Consider the following 14,075-nt stretch of genomic DNA (forward strand, 5'->3'; position numbering starts at 1 on the left):
AATAAAAAAACCAACAGACCCCATTGACATTAAAAAAATATATACCACAAGTAATAAAGGTTTGGAACAACATGAGAGAATGATGACAGTATTTAAGAATAACTATCCCTTTAAGGCCTTAAAAATTAGACTGAAGGCAAAGGGTAAAGTCACACGCATTTAATTTTGACACATGCGCTCCAAGTCCTCAAACAGGCAAGTGTGAAGAGAGACAGAAAAAGAGAGAGGAGGCGGGGGAGAGACATAAACGAAGACAGAGAGAGCACGAGTGCCAGCCTTTTGTCGTTTCATGTGTAATTTGTGCTCTCTTTCACCTTTCGCTGAGGGACTGTTTCTGTCAGGAGAGGAATGCTCTCCAGCAGCTCTGAGAATGGATGACTGACAGGCAGCTCTGGGTTTGGTTTCAATAACAGCAAGCACAAACACTGTAAATTTACAGCTACGGATGACTCTGAAAAGATCACCCAAATCTCAGCAGTCATAACTCATTCTCTTTCTCTCTTTCCCCACCTCTCGCTCTCTCTGTGGAGCAGCTGGTTGTACTCAGTATTGGGCCTGACACGGCACTTTGAAATAGCAATCAATGCCTTTATACTGCAGGGAGGACTCGTAAAAGTGTCACGGCCGGAATATACTGCACCGTATTTCATCGCTTTTCTCTATTTTTAAACGCTGAGTTATGGTGGTGGAAATGTGTACCTATTAAAGGTGATATGATGTATTCTCTGCCTTGTTCTGAGGCTCATTCATCAAGTGGGGACCAAAAAGAAAACTGCACCCACTTCTTCACCCTCTTCCCTCCCCCCTTCCTCTCCTTCAGCTCCCCAGTTCTAGCGGCCTGTCGAGGGTAATTTATAGCACGCAGGCAGTGTAACCTTCTGGCAGGCTTTGTGGAAGAAGCTTGTGCTCTCTCTCTCTCTTGGCAACTAATAACCTTTTATAAGGCTCAAACTTGGCCAGGTCATTGGGCACGGGAGACAAATCCAGACAGGACCAGAAAAGTAAAATGCGATTGAACCTGAGTTTGCTCTCTACAGAAAAACACAATCAAATGAATCACGGAAAACCAGGGGAATCGTATCTAAACTAAATGGCAAAGGCAATCAGCGAGGACAGCGGTGACGATTTTAGCACAGCATCAGCTGATTTAGTCTTAGGCTCTCTACTATGTGTGATTTAGAGTCAGATAAAAAAGGCAGTGAAAGAGGAGGAAAGAGTTTTAATGGTAACGATACTGCAAGACTAAGCTAAAGAAATATTTCACTGCTGTCAGCTTGCCCTTAACTTGCTTCTGAAATGAGTATGCACATCCCCTGAGAACAAATGCCTTGCATATGACTTTATCAAGATCTTGTACAGCGAGGCGTTTCACTTCTTTAATTAGAATATTTTATTTAGCGAAAGAGTTCGATTTTCTTTTTTATTAAAAACCATTATACAGCAGTGTGTTAAAACTAGAAGAATAAATGTAATTATGACAACAGTTAGAAGACATCCAAAAAACACATCTCCTGAATCTGATCGCCATTTAAATATTTCAACTTAGACCAAATGTTTTTCAATCCGTTTCCTTATCCAGTCTGTCTTATGAGTTTCTCGGTTGTGACCTCGTGCTGACAGCCGAACAGTGCGAGATTAATGAGGTGGGCGGAGCAGTATAATAAACGTTTGTTTGAAGTGACAAGGCTGATAGGTGTTGATTTACTTACACACTGATAGGCTTTTAATTGAGCGCCTCCATCTCTCATCACATCAAAGTCACTGTGACCGACAGGGCGCTCCTCCACACTGTGGGCTGTGATGACTGACAGCTGACACTCGGCCAGAGTTTTCCCTCGTCGTGCCTTAAGATCTCACTTCAAATCCTGTGCTAATACAACAATACACGACAGATGTTTTCGAATAACCCGACAATACAAATAAGAACATTCTAGACATGAGAACAAATGACATATGAGTCAAAAATTATATAAATACTTAATATATTCTATATTAAGTGAATATACTAAGAAATACTGAGAGATTTTTATAGTAGGCTAATAACAACTCATGGTTCTGATCACAGATCACGCTAAATACTCTTGACAATGTCACAAAGCCTGGTTCCAATACAATATAATTTAGCTGACGCTTTTAACCAAAGCGACTTACAATTGCTATATGTGTCAGAGGTCGCACACCTCTGGAGCAACTAGGGGTTAAGTGTCTTGCTCAGGGATTGGTGTCTCACAGTGGATTTAAACCCGGGTCTCTCACACCAAAGGCATGTGTCTTGTCCACTGTGCCATCACCACCCCTAGGCATAATTACCATATGTATATGAAGGGGATGTGCCATTACAGCCACAAATCCAGCATTATAAGATCTGCATTTGTCAGTATGAATGTATGATGTAGTCTTATTTTCAGAATTGATGGAGGACTCAAAGGAGGTGATGAAGGAAAACATCTGTGTTTTTACAAGCCGCCACAAACTAGGCTGTTGAGTTGTTATTGTTCATGCAGCAAGTTTACATCTTTTCATTATGTGCAACACAATGACATAACCTGTTTAGAGATCTACTGCCATTTGAGCCTTGTCAGTCAACTTTGAGCTGATTGACGAGTCTAATACAGGATAGGTCAGAATCATCTTTTAATTTGCAGTGTGTTTTTCTTGACAAAAAATGAATTGTTTCCGTGTGCACCAGTGAGTGAGTGTGACTCAGAAACTAAATGAAGGGATAAATGTGGAACTTGTGAACACTTGTGAAAAAGTGAATCAGAATAGACTGAGAAATGGTGAGATTTAATTTGTCCCATGCATTACTCAAATGGAACGTGTCATGAGTCTTGTGGGTGTAGTATTGCTCCATGCAAGCATTTTCTGGGCCAGCAACAGATTAAAAAAAACACCTTTTGATGTCTACTTAGCTTTCACACAACAATATAGAGCAATCTGATTTGTGGCTCCGCTGTGTGTAGCCGAGTAGTTCTCCCACCCCTCCTGATAACTTCACCATGTGGAGGACAATGGGACCTTTTGTTTGAGCGAGAGGGGTGCATTTAAGTTCATTGTGTGTCTGTGTGTGTGTGCCCGTGTGTGTTTTGGTGCACATGACATGTTTGAAAGCTAAATAAAGATCTGTCATTAACTGTAGGGCATGTACATAATCACTCAGAGATAATCAGCGAGACAGGAAGATGAGTAGATCTGCTGGGACCTTGATCAGAGAATCACAAGATAAAATAGATGAGAGAAACAAGCCATTAAACCAGTGAGAGCGCTCAACGTCACTCATATCATCACTCATATCATATTATCAAAAAAAAAAACAAAAAAAAAAACATGGAAATGAGCTTTTACTGGGGATAACTATTACTCAAGTCTAGTTCATCCATCTTATGGTATGATATTCCATTCCGTCACATGTGCATGTGGTTTCATACAAATATTTATCCTGTCATCACACCATCACTCACTTCTTTGGATCAGAGAGTCTCAAGATGTTCAAGTCTGATTATACCAAAACACAGAGATGAGTCATTAAATCAACCTGAGAAGCTCCATTCTCAGAGAATTCTGGGAAGAGCCTTTTCTGTCATTTGTTACCCTTGAGTGTATGCTGTATGCGTTATTCACACCAAGCTAAATAAATTCTCGGCTTTGTTTGGCTCTGTTTCGTGATACATTCCTTGATGGCGTTTGAAAGACTCTCTCTATCACACACACCAACATTATAATACTCCACCAAGTTGCAGAGTGGAATAGTGGAATTTTTTTTTTTTATTTGATTTCTAAAAATCTCACAATCACTCTGAAAGATTGTGAGGATTGTGAAAGGAAAGAGAGTGCTACGTTTTACAGTTCTCCAGGGTTGGTCTCACATGTCAGCTACACTCCATAAAGCTGTCCTGTCCCTCTTTTTTCACAGGATTATTATTTCTGGAGAACAGACCAGGCATAAGCAGCTGACTCCCTGCCTCTGGGCTCCCTTTTCATACCACTCACCTCATAAATCAGTCACAGGTAATTAAATGCAAGTGATTTGCATCCTTTTTGTTTGTTTGGTTTTGCCGTCTCTCAGTCTGTACCAAAGACAGACAAACTGTGCTAGTCAAGTATAATGTATTAAAAAATTAAATTGTAAATTGAGATCTGCAAACACAAAGCTATTTAAGTTTGAAACAAATTTTTTGTACTTTTTTTTCCATACCCGTCTCCAAGATTCGTATCCATCACTGTTTCGCATTAACATGAATGATGGCCTGCTATAAAATTCCGGTAGGTTTTCAGCACTTCGGTAATCTGTTCTGAGTGACCTCTCACAAAAAGCAGTGAGGGGATTTGAGTGGGCTACAGTCAAGCAGGATGTCTAGCCTCTGCTTTTAGCCCTTTGTTTAGTCAAAGTTATGGTAAAGCCCCATGCTTTGATACAGTCATGCATAGGCGAACGCCTTCAGGCTTAACAGGGATTGGTCAAACAGGCCTCTTAAAGGGGAGGCCTGCCCCTTAAAATCCACAACAGGAAATGACCATCCGTCATTTAAACGTCAAAACAGCTGTTAGCAGCCCACTTCAAGGCCAGACTTGAAAGGAGCTGTTCCCCGTTGTTCCAGCCCGCCCTCAGTTCTTTCTCTCACTCTCTTTCTCTCTCTTTTTTTTTTTAATTTTCCCTTCCTCCTCCTCTAGGGTGCCTTTAAACTTCCTCCATTCCACCCACACCTTTGCCCCCTGCCAAACTCACTTATCCTGAAAATGTTTTTGTAAGGCAATCCATCTTAATTCCAAACCATTGGAATTCCAAGATTTGAGGTTTTAGGTTTGCATTTCATGTTTTTAGCTTTTTAAGGAAAGCAGTGATTCTTCATTTTCTTCGCAGTCCTAAGAATACAACAATGGTTACACCCTGTGATTCTGGGTTTCTGACTAGTAACATAATTTGTAGACAAACGGAAACATTCCAGACATCTCGAGAAAACTTTGCAGTGGCAACAGAAATGGATCAACTGTAAAAGCAGAAAAAAAACACAGAGTGTCTACCCACATTAATACGCTTGTCGACAGGTTAGACCACACCTGTCATAACCTGAAGTATCTGTTTGTGTGAGGCAAAGACAACTGATGTGTTCAAAAGAAGCGATCGCATCATCTCACTTAACCCTGAGCACTTCTGAATTTGCATTAGTTCCTGTAGTTTTATAGATTTGCACAGCCATTACAGACTCCGTATAGGTGGCAAGTGATGGATGACACTTATAATGACAAAGCAAACAGCAGGGCTGTTGACAGAAGGAGAGGTGACTTCATACAACCACTGCTGCTATCTCTCAACACACACACATGTGCACGCACACATGTGCGGTACGTTAAATGGCTTTAGACACCACAGGTGAAGAGATCCTTGTTAAACCGCGGCAGATGCGCTTGTACGTGGAGTCGACTATGTGTAGTTCCTGAATAAACAAGACAACGTGTGTTCAAAACCCAACAAACACTGCATGATGAGATGGATCTCTGTGTTGTGAGACAGAGTGACAGTTAAATTAACTTAACAGCTTAGATTAGCATGACAGAAATAACTGTTATGTATGATTGAGTGTGGTTTAATACTTTGGCACTCCGATCAACTTTGATCGTCTGTAGGTACTTATGAATGTGTGGGAGGCTGTTTGTATGTGTGCTGTATGTGGGATCTAAAATGACAGGTTGCTGACAAGCTTAAAACTCTTTCTGCCTCTGAAATGCTGTGTCCTGAGGCTTTCGTTTCTCCCTGCACACCATTATTAGGTGAATATTCACCTCTGCCACCCAGATACGCGAGACAAAGCCCTGCAACACATGTTTGCCTGTGGCTCCTCCTCTCCCTAGGTCAACAGTTCATGCATTCTGTCTTTTTGTCATTTTTATTACACTAAGGCAGGCAACAACACCTTTCAAGAAGCTTCCCAGGTGCTCTTTGTTTTTAACCCCGAGAACGGTTCCAGAGATCAGGCCTTTCTCATCTCTCTGACTCACTTGACAGGTATTGCCACTCAGAGTAACATACATATTCTCGTCCACGTTTATACTATGCAAAATGGAGCAACTTTTAAGCTGTCAAATTGAAATATGGCTTATCCTAGCTACAATGCATTATCAATACATGAGTGGATGCAATTGATTATATTTCGTTGCAAACAAAACAATCTAGTATATGGATCATGCAAGGCTTCAGAAATACGCTTGGCTTGCCAAAATAATGTAATAAAACCCGCTCCAATATCTGGGATTTAATAATGTTGGGCATAAGCACTTACGAACAATCAAAGCTATTAAATATAACTGTACTTCAAAGTTACTTAGACACGAATTAGCACAGTCTCCCTGTAATAGCCTCTGTCAGGCTTCATTTTTCAATGATTAAGCCAATTCATTGCATAATTAAGTTAGCTAAATTACTTCAATGGCAAAGTAACATGGGATAATGCAATAAAGTTATTAACATTCCAGAACTGGAGGGGCACACATTAGGCATGTGCTGCTGTTATTATGTATGAATGTATTACTCAGGATCATTTGACTTGTTTGACCTAAAAAAAGAAACTGCCATATTCTCAGCTTTTCCTTTTAATGCAACCATAGGATATTACTTTTAAGGTTGTAAGGTAAACCTAACATCAGCATTGATTCTAAATTTGAATTATGAAATTAAGTATGAAACACATTTTAGACTATACATCCTATATTTCTGGACCTTGTACAGAGACAAATTAAAAGTAGGCTACTATGAATGTTGTTTTGACTTGCCCAAAATATGTCTGAATGAGTCTACTTATTAATAACTATAGTATAGATGTTTGGGTCAACTTTATAATCTATCTAAACCATTTTAACATTTATTCTTTAACACTAACTTTGTCACAATTAAAGCAAGTGATCCAACAAGACTTTCTAGAATACATTCCTTTACTAGAACTTATTATTAGATCCCATTTATGAATCAATATATTAGCACAGACTGAATAAAATGCCAAAATGAGCAGCTTTTTAAAATAGAACATAATATAAACAATATGGGGTATATACTTAAGAGTGATGACTAGTAGCAAAAAACATAAGCACTCGTGTAAAGTCAAATCTAATGAAAGGTTCCTACTGCAACTGCAATAAAAAGTTAAAACTGGGCTAAAGATACTAGTCATTAGCTATAGTGATTAGAATAACTACAAAAAAAATAACTTGGCTAGTTTTAGCAAAATTAGATTTAAAAAAAAAATAAATAAAACGTCATGCCACAGTCTTTGCATGTTGGTTTTAACATACAGCGATCAAGCGCTTGGCCAGCGGGTTCGGACCGGAGCGAGTCAGAGGAGAGAGGACAGTCTCCGCCTCTGTTGTGCCTACCCACTTATTATTAATGCAGACGCAGGCGATTGGACGGCGGCTGAGCGCTTTGAAGTTCTCCCTCAGATCTTCAGTACGAGCGGAGTGTATATGCGAACGGAGGGTGTAGTGCACACACCGACCAACGGAATGCCATTATTTGACAAGATTTAGCAGTAGTTCTGCTGTGTAGTTTCTTTCTTTTAATTTTACGACAAATATACAAAACTTATCTTATTTCCCAAGTCGTCGTTTGCGCGTGAAGGACTCGCGATCATTTGGGGGTTTAAAGCAGCACTGATTCGGTAACGGAACGATGCGGAGACGGAGTGTACGTTCTTCATAGAGACTATAACAGCTCTCCTTCTCTGGACTACGGACAGAATTGATGCGTCACCTGGATATTTAACTGTCTGCAGAATAGGATATAATGTTGTTTGGCTCTTTATTGAAGACACTGGATATCTCTAAATGAAAACTGAAGGACACCCGCCCCGTCGCTTCCCTCGACAGGTCTCTGATCCGCCCCGATCCAGATGAGCGAACTGCCTCCTGGATTTGCAGTCGTTTCACGGAACCAGCAGACCCTTAAAAGTCGTTACATTAATAACGATAGTTTGCCCACCTGTTCAAGACCTCAGAGCGTCTCGATCTTCTCACTGCCGTACAGTGATCCCGTGCGTCAGGAAAAAAGGTTGCCATACGGATTCTCAAAATGTTGACCGCTCACACAAGTCATATACTTCACCCAGAGTATCTCCAGCCGCTCAGCTCCGCGCCAGTGAGCATCGAGGTACGAGTAACTCCTTTCTAAAGTATACGTCAATAACTTGTTTGTTATATATATCATTTTACTTGTATTAAATTATATTTGTGGTTGTCCGAGTTTGTGGGTTTCTATTTAGCGAAATTTTAGTTTCATTTCATCAACATGTCTCGTGCGCATTGTTACTTGATTTGTCGTTTCTCAGCATTGTTATATCAGGCGCGCCTCGTTTTAACGATTTAATTCGAAATTCGCCAAAAATATCTGAATGGTAATCATAGACAAATTGAAAGGATAGTCCGGATCTGGATGAGGCAGTTTTCCAGTGTGAAGCAACATTTTATGGTTTCACATTTCCTCATCTGTACTGACTTGCGTTTTTACCGTACTTAAAATTCCACCGTTTATCTACCAGCTTAAGGAGTCGAAATTCAAAAACACGAAATTCATTTTTTAATAGACTTAAACACTGCACAATGTACTTATATGGGGTGACAACAATGTTGATTTATTCCACCTAAAGCAATTTATTTCATTTATTTATTTCAAAGCTTTCATAATGATGATGTCAGACCTTACGAACCCTAAATATAAACAAAATGATTGTAATATTTTGAGATTTTTGCCAATGTTGCAATCATTGGAGTCATTCCCTATAATTGGTTTCCCATAGAATTGCTCATTTCTGTCAGTTCATGAGAAGAAAAATAAAATTAACTTAAAATGTCCTTTTTTGTCCTCATAGCTGGATGCTAAAAAGAGTCCCCTAGCATTGCTGGCCCAGACCTGCTCACAGATTGGCAAACCAGATCCTCCTCCCGCTAAACTGGGATCACTATCCTCCAGCAGCCATGGAGACAAGGACGGACGCTCTACCAGCTCCAGCCTGAAGCCTGGGGAGCATCAGAACGTAGATGACAAGTCCAGCTTTAAGCCTTACTCTAAAACTGGATCAGAATGCCGGAAGGATGGAACTGGGATGAACAGCTCAGCAGATAAAACAGGGTTCAGAGTGCCAAATAGCGGTTCTGCAGCTGTGACATGCCCCTCTTTACCTCCGCATGCCCCCTCTCCACAGGCGAGCTCTCCTTCTCAGCAGACATCAGGACAGTCACACACACACCGGCAGTCTCAGTCTCCGCTGTCGCAGAAAACAGCACATCTACAAACCACCCACATGGACTCCAAAGCTGCAGGTTCAGACCCAGGGAACGACAGCAGCAGTAACGGCGGCGATCGCAATGGGAAAAAAGATTCGGACCACAGTAAATCAAGTCTGGACATTGCACAGATCGCCAACTCGAGTCACGCACGTGCTAGTGCGAACTCCAGCAATGCCAGTTCCTCTAGCAGTCCTCAGCCTGACCACAAGGCTGACCCCCAACCCCCTCAGCCCAGTCTGGGTGCGGGCCACATCGCCCCTGTGTCTCCCTTCAAACCGGGCCACTCTGTTTTCCCCCTCCCGTCCTCTACCATGGGCTACCACGGCTCCATTGTCGGGGCCTATGCCGGTTATCCTTCTCAGTTTGTGCCTGGGATGGATCACTCTAAATCTAGTTTAGTTGGCTCTGGGATGGGTGTTCCAGGAAAGCACCCCAGCTCCAGTCCTCTCACAGGGGCCTCGCCTCCCTCTTTCATGCAGGGTTTGTGCAGGGACCCATACTGCCTCACCTATCCCAATGCACCCCATCTTGGGGGCAGCAACTGTTCTTCCTGCGTTCACGATCCGTCATCTGCCCTCAAGTCAGGCTTCCCTCTTATGTATCCCACCCATCACCTCCACTCCCTCCACCCCAGTTCTCTGTCCTCTAGCGGCACCACGTCTCTGTCCCATCCTCTGTATACTTACGGTTTCATGCTGCCCAGTGAAACACTCCCTCACGCCTGTAACTGGGTCTCGGTGGGTGGCCCGTGTGACAAACGCTTCTCCACCTCAGAGGAACTCTTGGCCCATTTGCGTACACACACAGCTCTGTCAGGTGTGGATGGAAAGCTGCTCTCTGGCTACCCTTCATCTGTCTCCTCTGCTGCATCCTGCCACCTCCACCTGCCTCCTCCTAGCAGCCCAGGAGCCCTTCCCAGTTCCCTCTCCCTGCGTGGATCACCAGGACTAGGTTTGGCACGGTATCACCCCTACGGAAAGGCACACTTGCCAGGAGCTCATTCCCTTCCCATGCACTCACTCCCAGCCACAGCGCCCTACTATTCTCCCTATGCTCTATATGGCCAGAGACTGGGCTCAGCTTCTGCTCTTGGGTACCAGTGATTAAAAGTCTAAGGACAGTGTAAAGATATTGGCATGAGCTCGCTGGAAAGCACAGGGACATGCAGGATTCCCCTAAAAAGAATGAAGCAAAAAAAAAAACAAAAAAAAAACGCCGGATAGTTATATTCGCAATGAGGAATAAAATGGTTTGAATGACTGTTTAATTAATGGTCACTCTAAATATCCATTAGGATATTTGGAAACCCTTATGAACTTTAGGTGGAGAGCTAATGAGAATGTGGAACTCAGTTTATTTTATCTGATACATTTTTCTTTTTCTTCTTTTTTTCAATTTACCAAAAGCCTGTATTTATTTTTCACTTGAGCGCTTGACTTTTTGTTTTGAAGCAACATTTATCGCCAAAATTCAGTCATTCTTTTCACAAAGGAGCAAAATTTTCAAAGTACGAATATGGTTGCTCCTATCATACACTTTGTAATAATGCAATGTTTGCAACAACAACAGACGTACATATTGTCTCTCAGACACAAAATCCTTCTTTTAACGTCACTTTCTTTTGTGCATTAGATCTGTGCAACTCTGTCTCTTTATTGGAGAACGGATTTGCATGACTTGGTCAACAGCTACTTTGCTCCTTATGATTTGGCGATTATTTTGTACTTGTACAGTTCAAAGAATAAAACGGAAAGATGTGATATATTTTCTATTGTAGCTGACTCTGCAAGTTGGGGATGGAAGTGGAGAGGAAAAAATAATTCAAATAAGAGTACTATGTTGTGATGGCAGCGCTATCCATTTAACAAAGTCTTATTTTGTGTAATAAATGATACTTGATTACATTTATAGATGTGTTGATGTCCCTCGCTTCTCTTTCATATACGTTTCTCACACTGTTAGTAACATGAAATTGAGCAAAAATGAGATAAGTCACACTTTGAAATAGTATTACGTCACACACTGACCATTTTCATAACAAAAACACAAACAAAAAAGCGTATCTATTTTCTCTGGGTTTATATATAATTGGACCTTTCATAAATGCATATTTGAACATTCTTTATTTAGTAGACTGGCATTAAAAAAAAACATTGTGCCTTCACTTGAGCAACTAATCTTTGACTTAGCTTTCTACACTACTGACAGTTTTGTTCCCTATTAGTTCAAGCTATTAACACAAAATAAGGTCCTCTGTCTGTTTACTGTTCTGCTCGTAATGTGAAAGTGCAGTGTTAGTCACTGCTGCTTGTTTGTGCCTCTGCAGCATTGTGTAAAGAGCTGCCTCAGCACAAGGGAGTATTGGGTCTTAAATACAGCTCAATGATAGCCTGGTAATAACCCATGGGAGCCGTGCACTCACTCCCAGTGCACTCTGATAGATTGCCTTTCTACACAAAGGGCAAAAGATGACAATGGGAGGCTGTTAATAGAGAAATATTTATCAAATGCTTGACATGACCCCCAGGAGTGCAGTCCCCATTGTTTGACCTGAGTGTGTTGTCTCCTATGGTTTAGAAAGTCTTGCCAAATGCTGTACTACAAAGAGGGTCAAGATTCAATATTGTTGATGTGTTTGCGTGGCCAAGTTAGGATTGATGTCTCATGCATAAGCGACCAGAGTGTATATCTCATTTTCAAAACCAGTGGAGATGCTGTTAAGCACTAGGATGAGCCAAACGCACACACACATTCACACGTACAGACAGACTCTCAGTTCATTAGCACTTCAGACAGGAGAGGACGCAGCACAGGTGTCACTTGACAGGGCCATTAAATGAATAGATCACTCCACCGCCTCTGTTAACTCTGGCTATCCTGCAAGGACACAGCATAAGGTTCCTCTTATGGGAAACCAAGAGGTCAAAACTAGAGGAAAGTTGAGAATAAACACTTGCGGGTAAACGTTTTCCCAGTTCCCAATACCCAACTCTACATTTTAGTAAGACGCAACATAGGCCTGCTAACAGTAAACAGTCTACCAAAATGATGTATTCACAGGGTAAAATTATGTATAAACAGTACAGAGAGTAGAGAGCATCTAAATTGTAGAATTGCATTTAAACATAAAGAGAAGTTCAGATCTAAAAGTAAGGTTCAGTGCCAAGAGCCTATTTTAGAAATGGTCTTGAATGACTTCCTGTGAGACTCAGAGAGGAAGTTATTTAATGGAGTTACGAAGTATTTGGGCATAGCCCAAGAGAATTAAAACTACATAACATGGATTACGTTGCCCCAAGTGGTAAAGAAATGCAACAGCAATGAACAAAAATAAATCATTGAATTTAGTCAGCAATTTGTTTTTTGCACAAATGAGAATACACAAAATGTGTATTAAAGCGTTTAAATAAACAATATTTTGATGATGAACGGGGAAAAAAGAGATCGAATGTTAGTTAAAGCCAATAGAGCTAGGTTAAATGCAGGGGAGGACTTTTTACGTTTTATAAGAAGGTGAGGGATTAATCCTGCCGTCATCCCTTTCCCACTCGTTCATCACATTCCTGCTCTATCCTTCTCTCTGTCTTTCTCCTCATCAATCTCTCCCTGCCATTTATCTTTCTCTCCCTCGTCTCCCGGGCTCCAGCTGAGTCAATATGCAGTCACTCTGTTTCTGTCGCCTGCTTGTGGAGGGGAGGGGAGCTGGATGGATGTGTGGGTGGGGGTGTGGAGTTAATTTAGTCTCTGACCAGTGTCTTCTCAGCAGGGCTACACCTGTTTGATTGATCTCTTTCTCCCTTTCTCTGCTGTCCCACTGGGCTTAGAAGGGTGGTGGGGGGGTACTTGGGGGCAAGATCCCCCTCCCCTCCTTCTTTCCCAATGTGTCCAGTCAACTACTGAGGAGAGAAAGAGTGTGAGTGAGAGAGGGAGAGAGAGAGCTGCAGCCCATCACAGCAGTGTCCCGGGCAGGCAGCCCGGCAGCCCTAGTGATTAATGACGACAGGGTGTGGAGCTGCTCCTCAATTAGCCGCCAAGTCTACAGCAACTCACGAGCCTGACAGCCCCAACCTGAAAAAGAATGAGCGAGGGAGAGGGTTAGATCACCCCCTCCCTCACCGACTCTTTTTCTTGGGCTGTCTCTCTCTGTTTAGATCTTGTCTCTTGTCTCTCTTCACCTACACCCTCTTTCTCCCCTGGCTTCTCTTCTGTTAGTTTCTTGTTGTCTCTTTGATTATGTTAGCTTAATGCAGACTCTCTCTCTCCCTTTGCAAACTTTCATATACATTACACTCTGTTAATTACCGCATGAGTACTCTGATGACTGTTTGTCACGGTGATATAGAGCAGACCGCTCTCTTTCTCACACACACTCGCACTCCTAAAGCTCATAAAGCAATCAATCAAACAACTGCTTCAACTTCATGACTAAAAAAATCCATTGAGGACTTTCCACAGGACACTTAATCACATCAACCACATCACAAAATACCACTCCATACGCCAGCAACAACAAAAATTGTGGCGGTGCGCACCTCTACCCAGTGATCTCTTTGCCATCCCCATTTGTCTAGCGAAACCGTGTGCTTGTGTGACGACAGCCTGACAACGCAGGCAAATGAGTGTGTTGCAATTATGGCTAACCACTAATAACGCATTCCACCGCTACAGCTGGATTCCATTTGTAAACGCGCTGGGGGAGCACGGCACTGAATGTCACGAACATTGTGCGCATGAAAAATCGTGCCTTGGCACTGGAATGGTGGGGTTAAGATTGATTCCGAGTCATGCCCAGAGTGACAGCA

At 42.0% G+C, this 14,075-nt stretch overlaps 1 protein-coding gene across 1 annotated transcript; it reads left to right on the plus strand.

Moving 5' to 3' along the window:
- The first annotated feature begins 7,436 nt into the window (after window positions 1-7,436).
- On the plus strand, window positions 7,437-11,181 carry znf703 (zinc finger protein 703). Its single transcript, XM_039659615.2, has 2 exons — window positions 7,437-8,137; window positions 8,856-11,181. Exons 1-2 carry the CDS (start codon window positions 8,060-8,062, stop codon window positions 10,374-10,376), a joined length of 1,599 nt encoding a protein of 532 aa, XP_039515549.2. The 5' UTR covers window positions 7,437-8,059; the 3' UTR covers window positions 10,377-11,181.
- Window positions 11,182-14,075: the final 2,894 nt, after the last annotated feature.

Source organism: Pimephales promelas, chromosome 4 (genome assembly GCF_988280905.1).
Source record: "Pimephales promelas chromosome 4, fPimPro1.hap1.1, whole genome shotgun sequence".
Taxonomy (NCBI): Eukaryota; Metazoa; Chordata; class Actinopteri; order Cypriniformes; family Leuciscidae; genus Pimephales; species Pimephales promelas.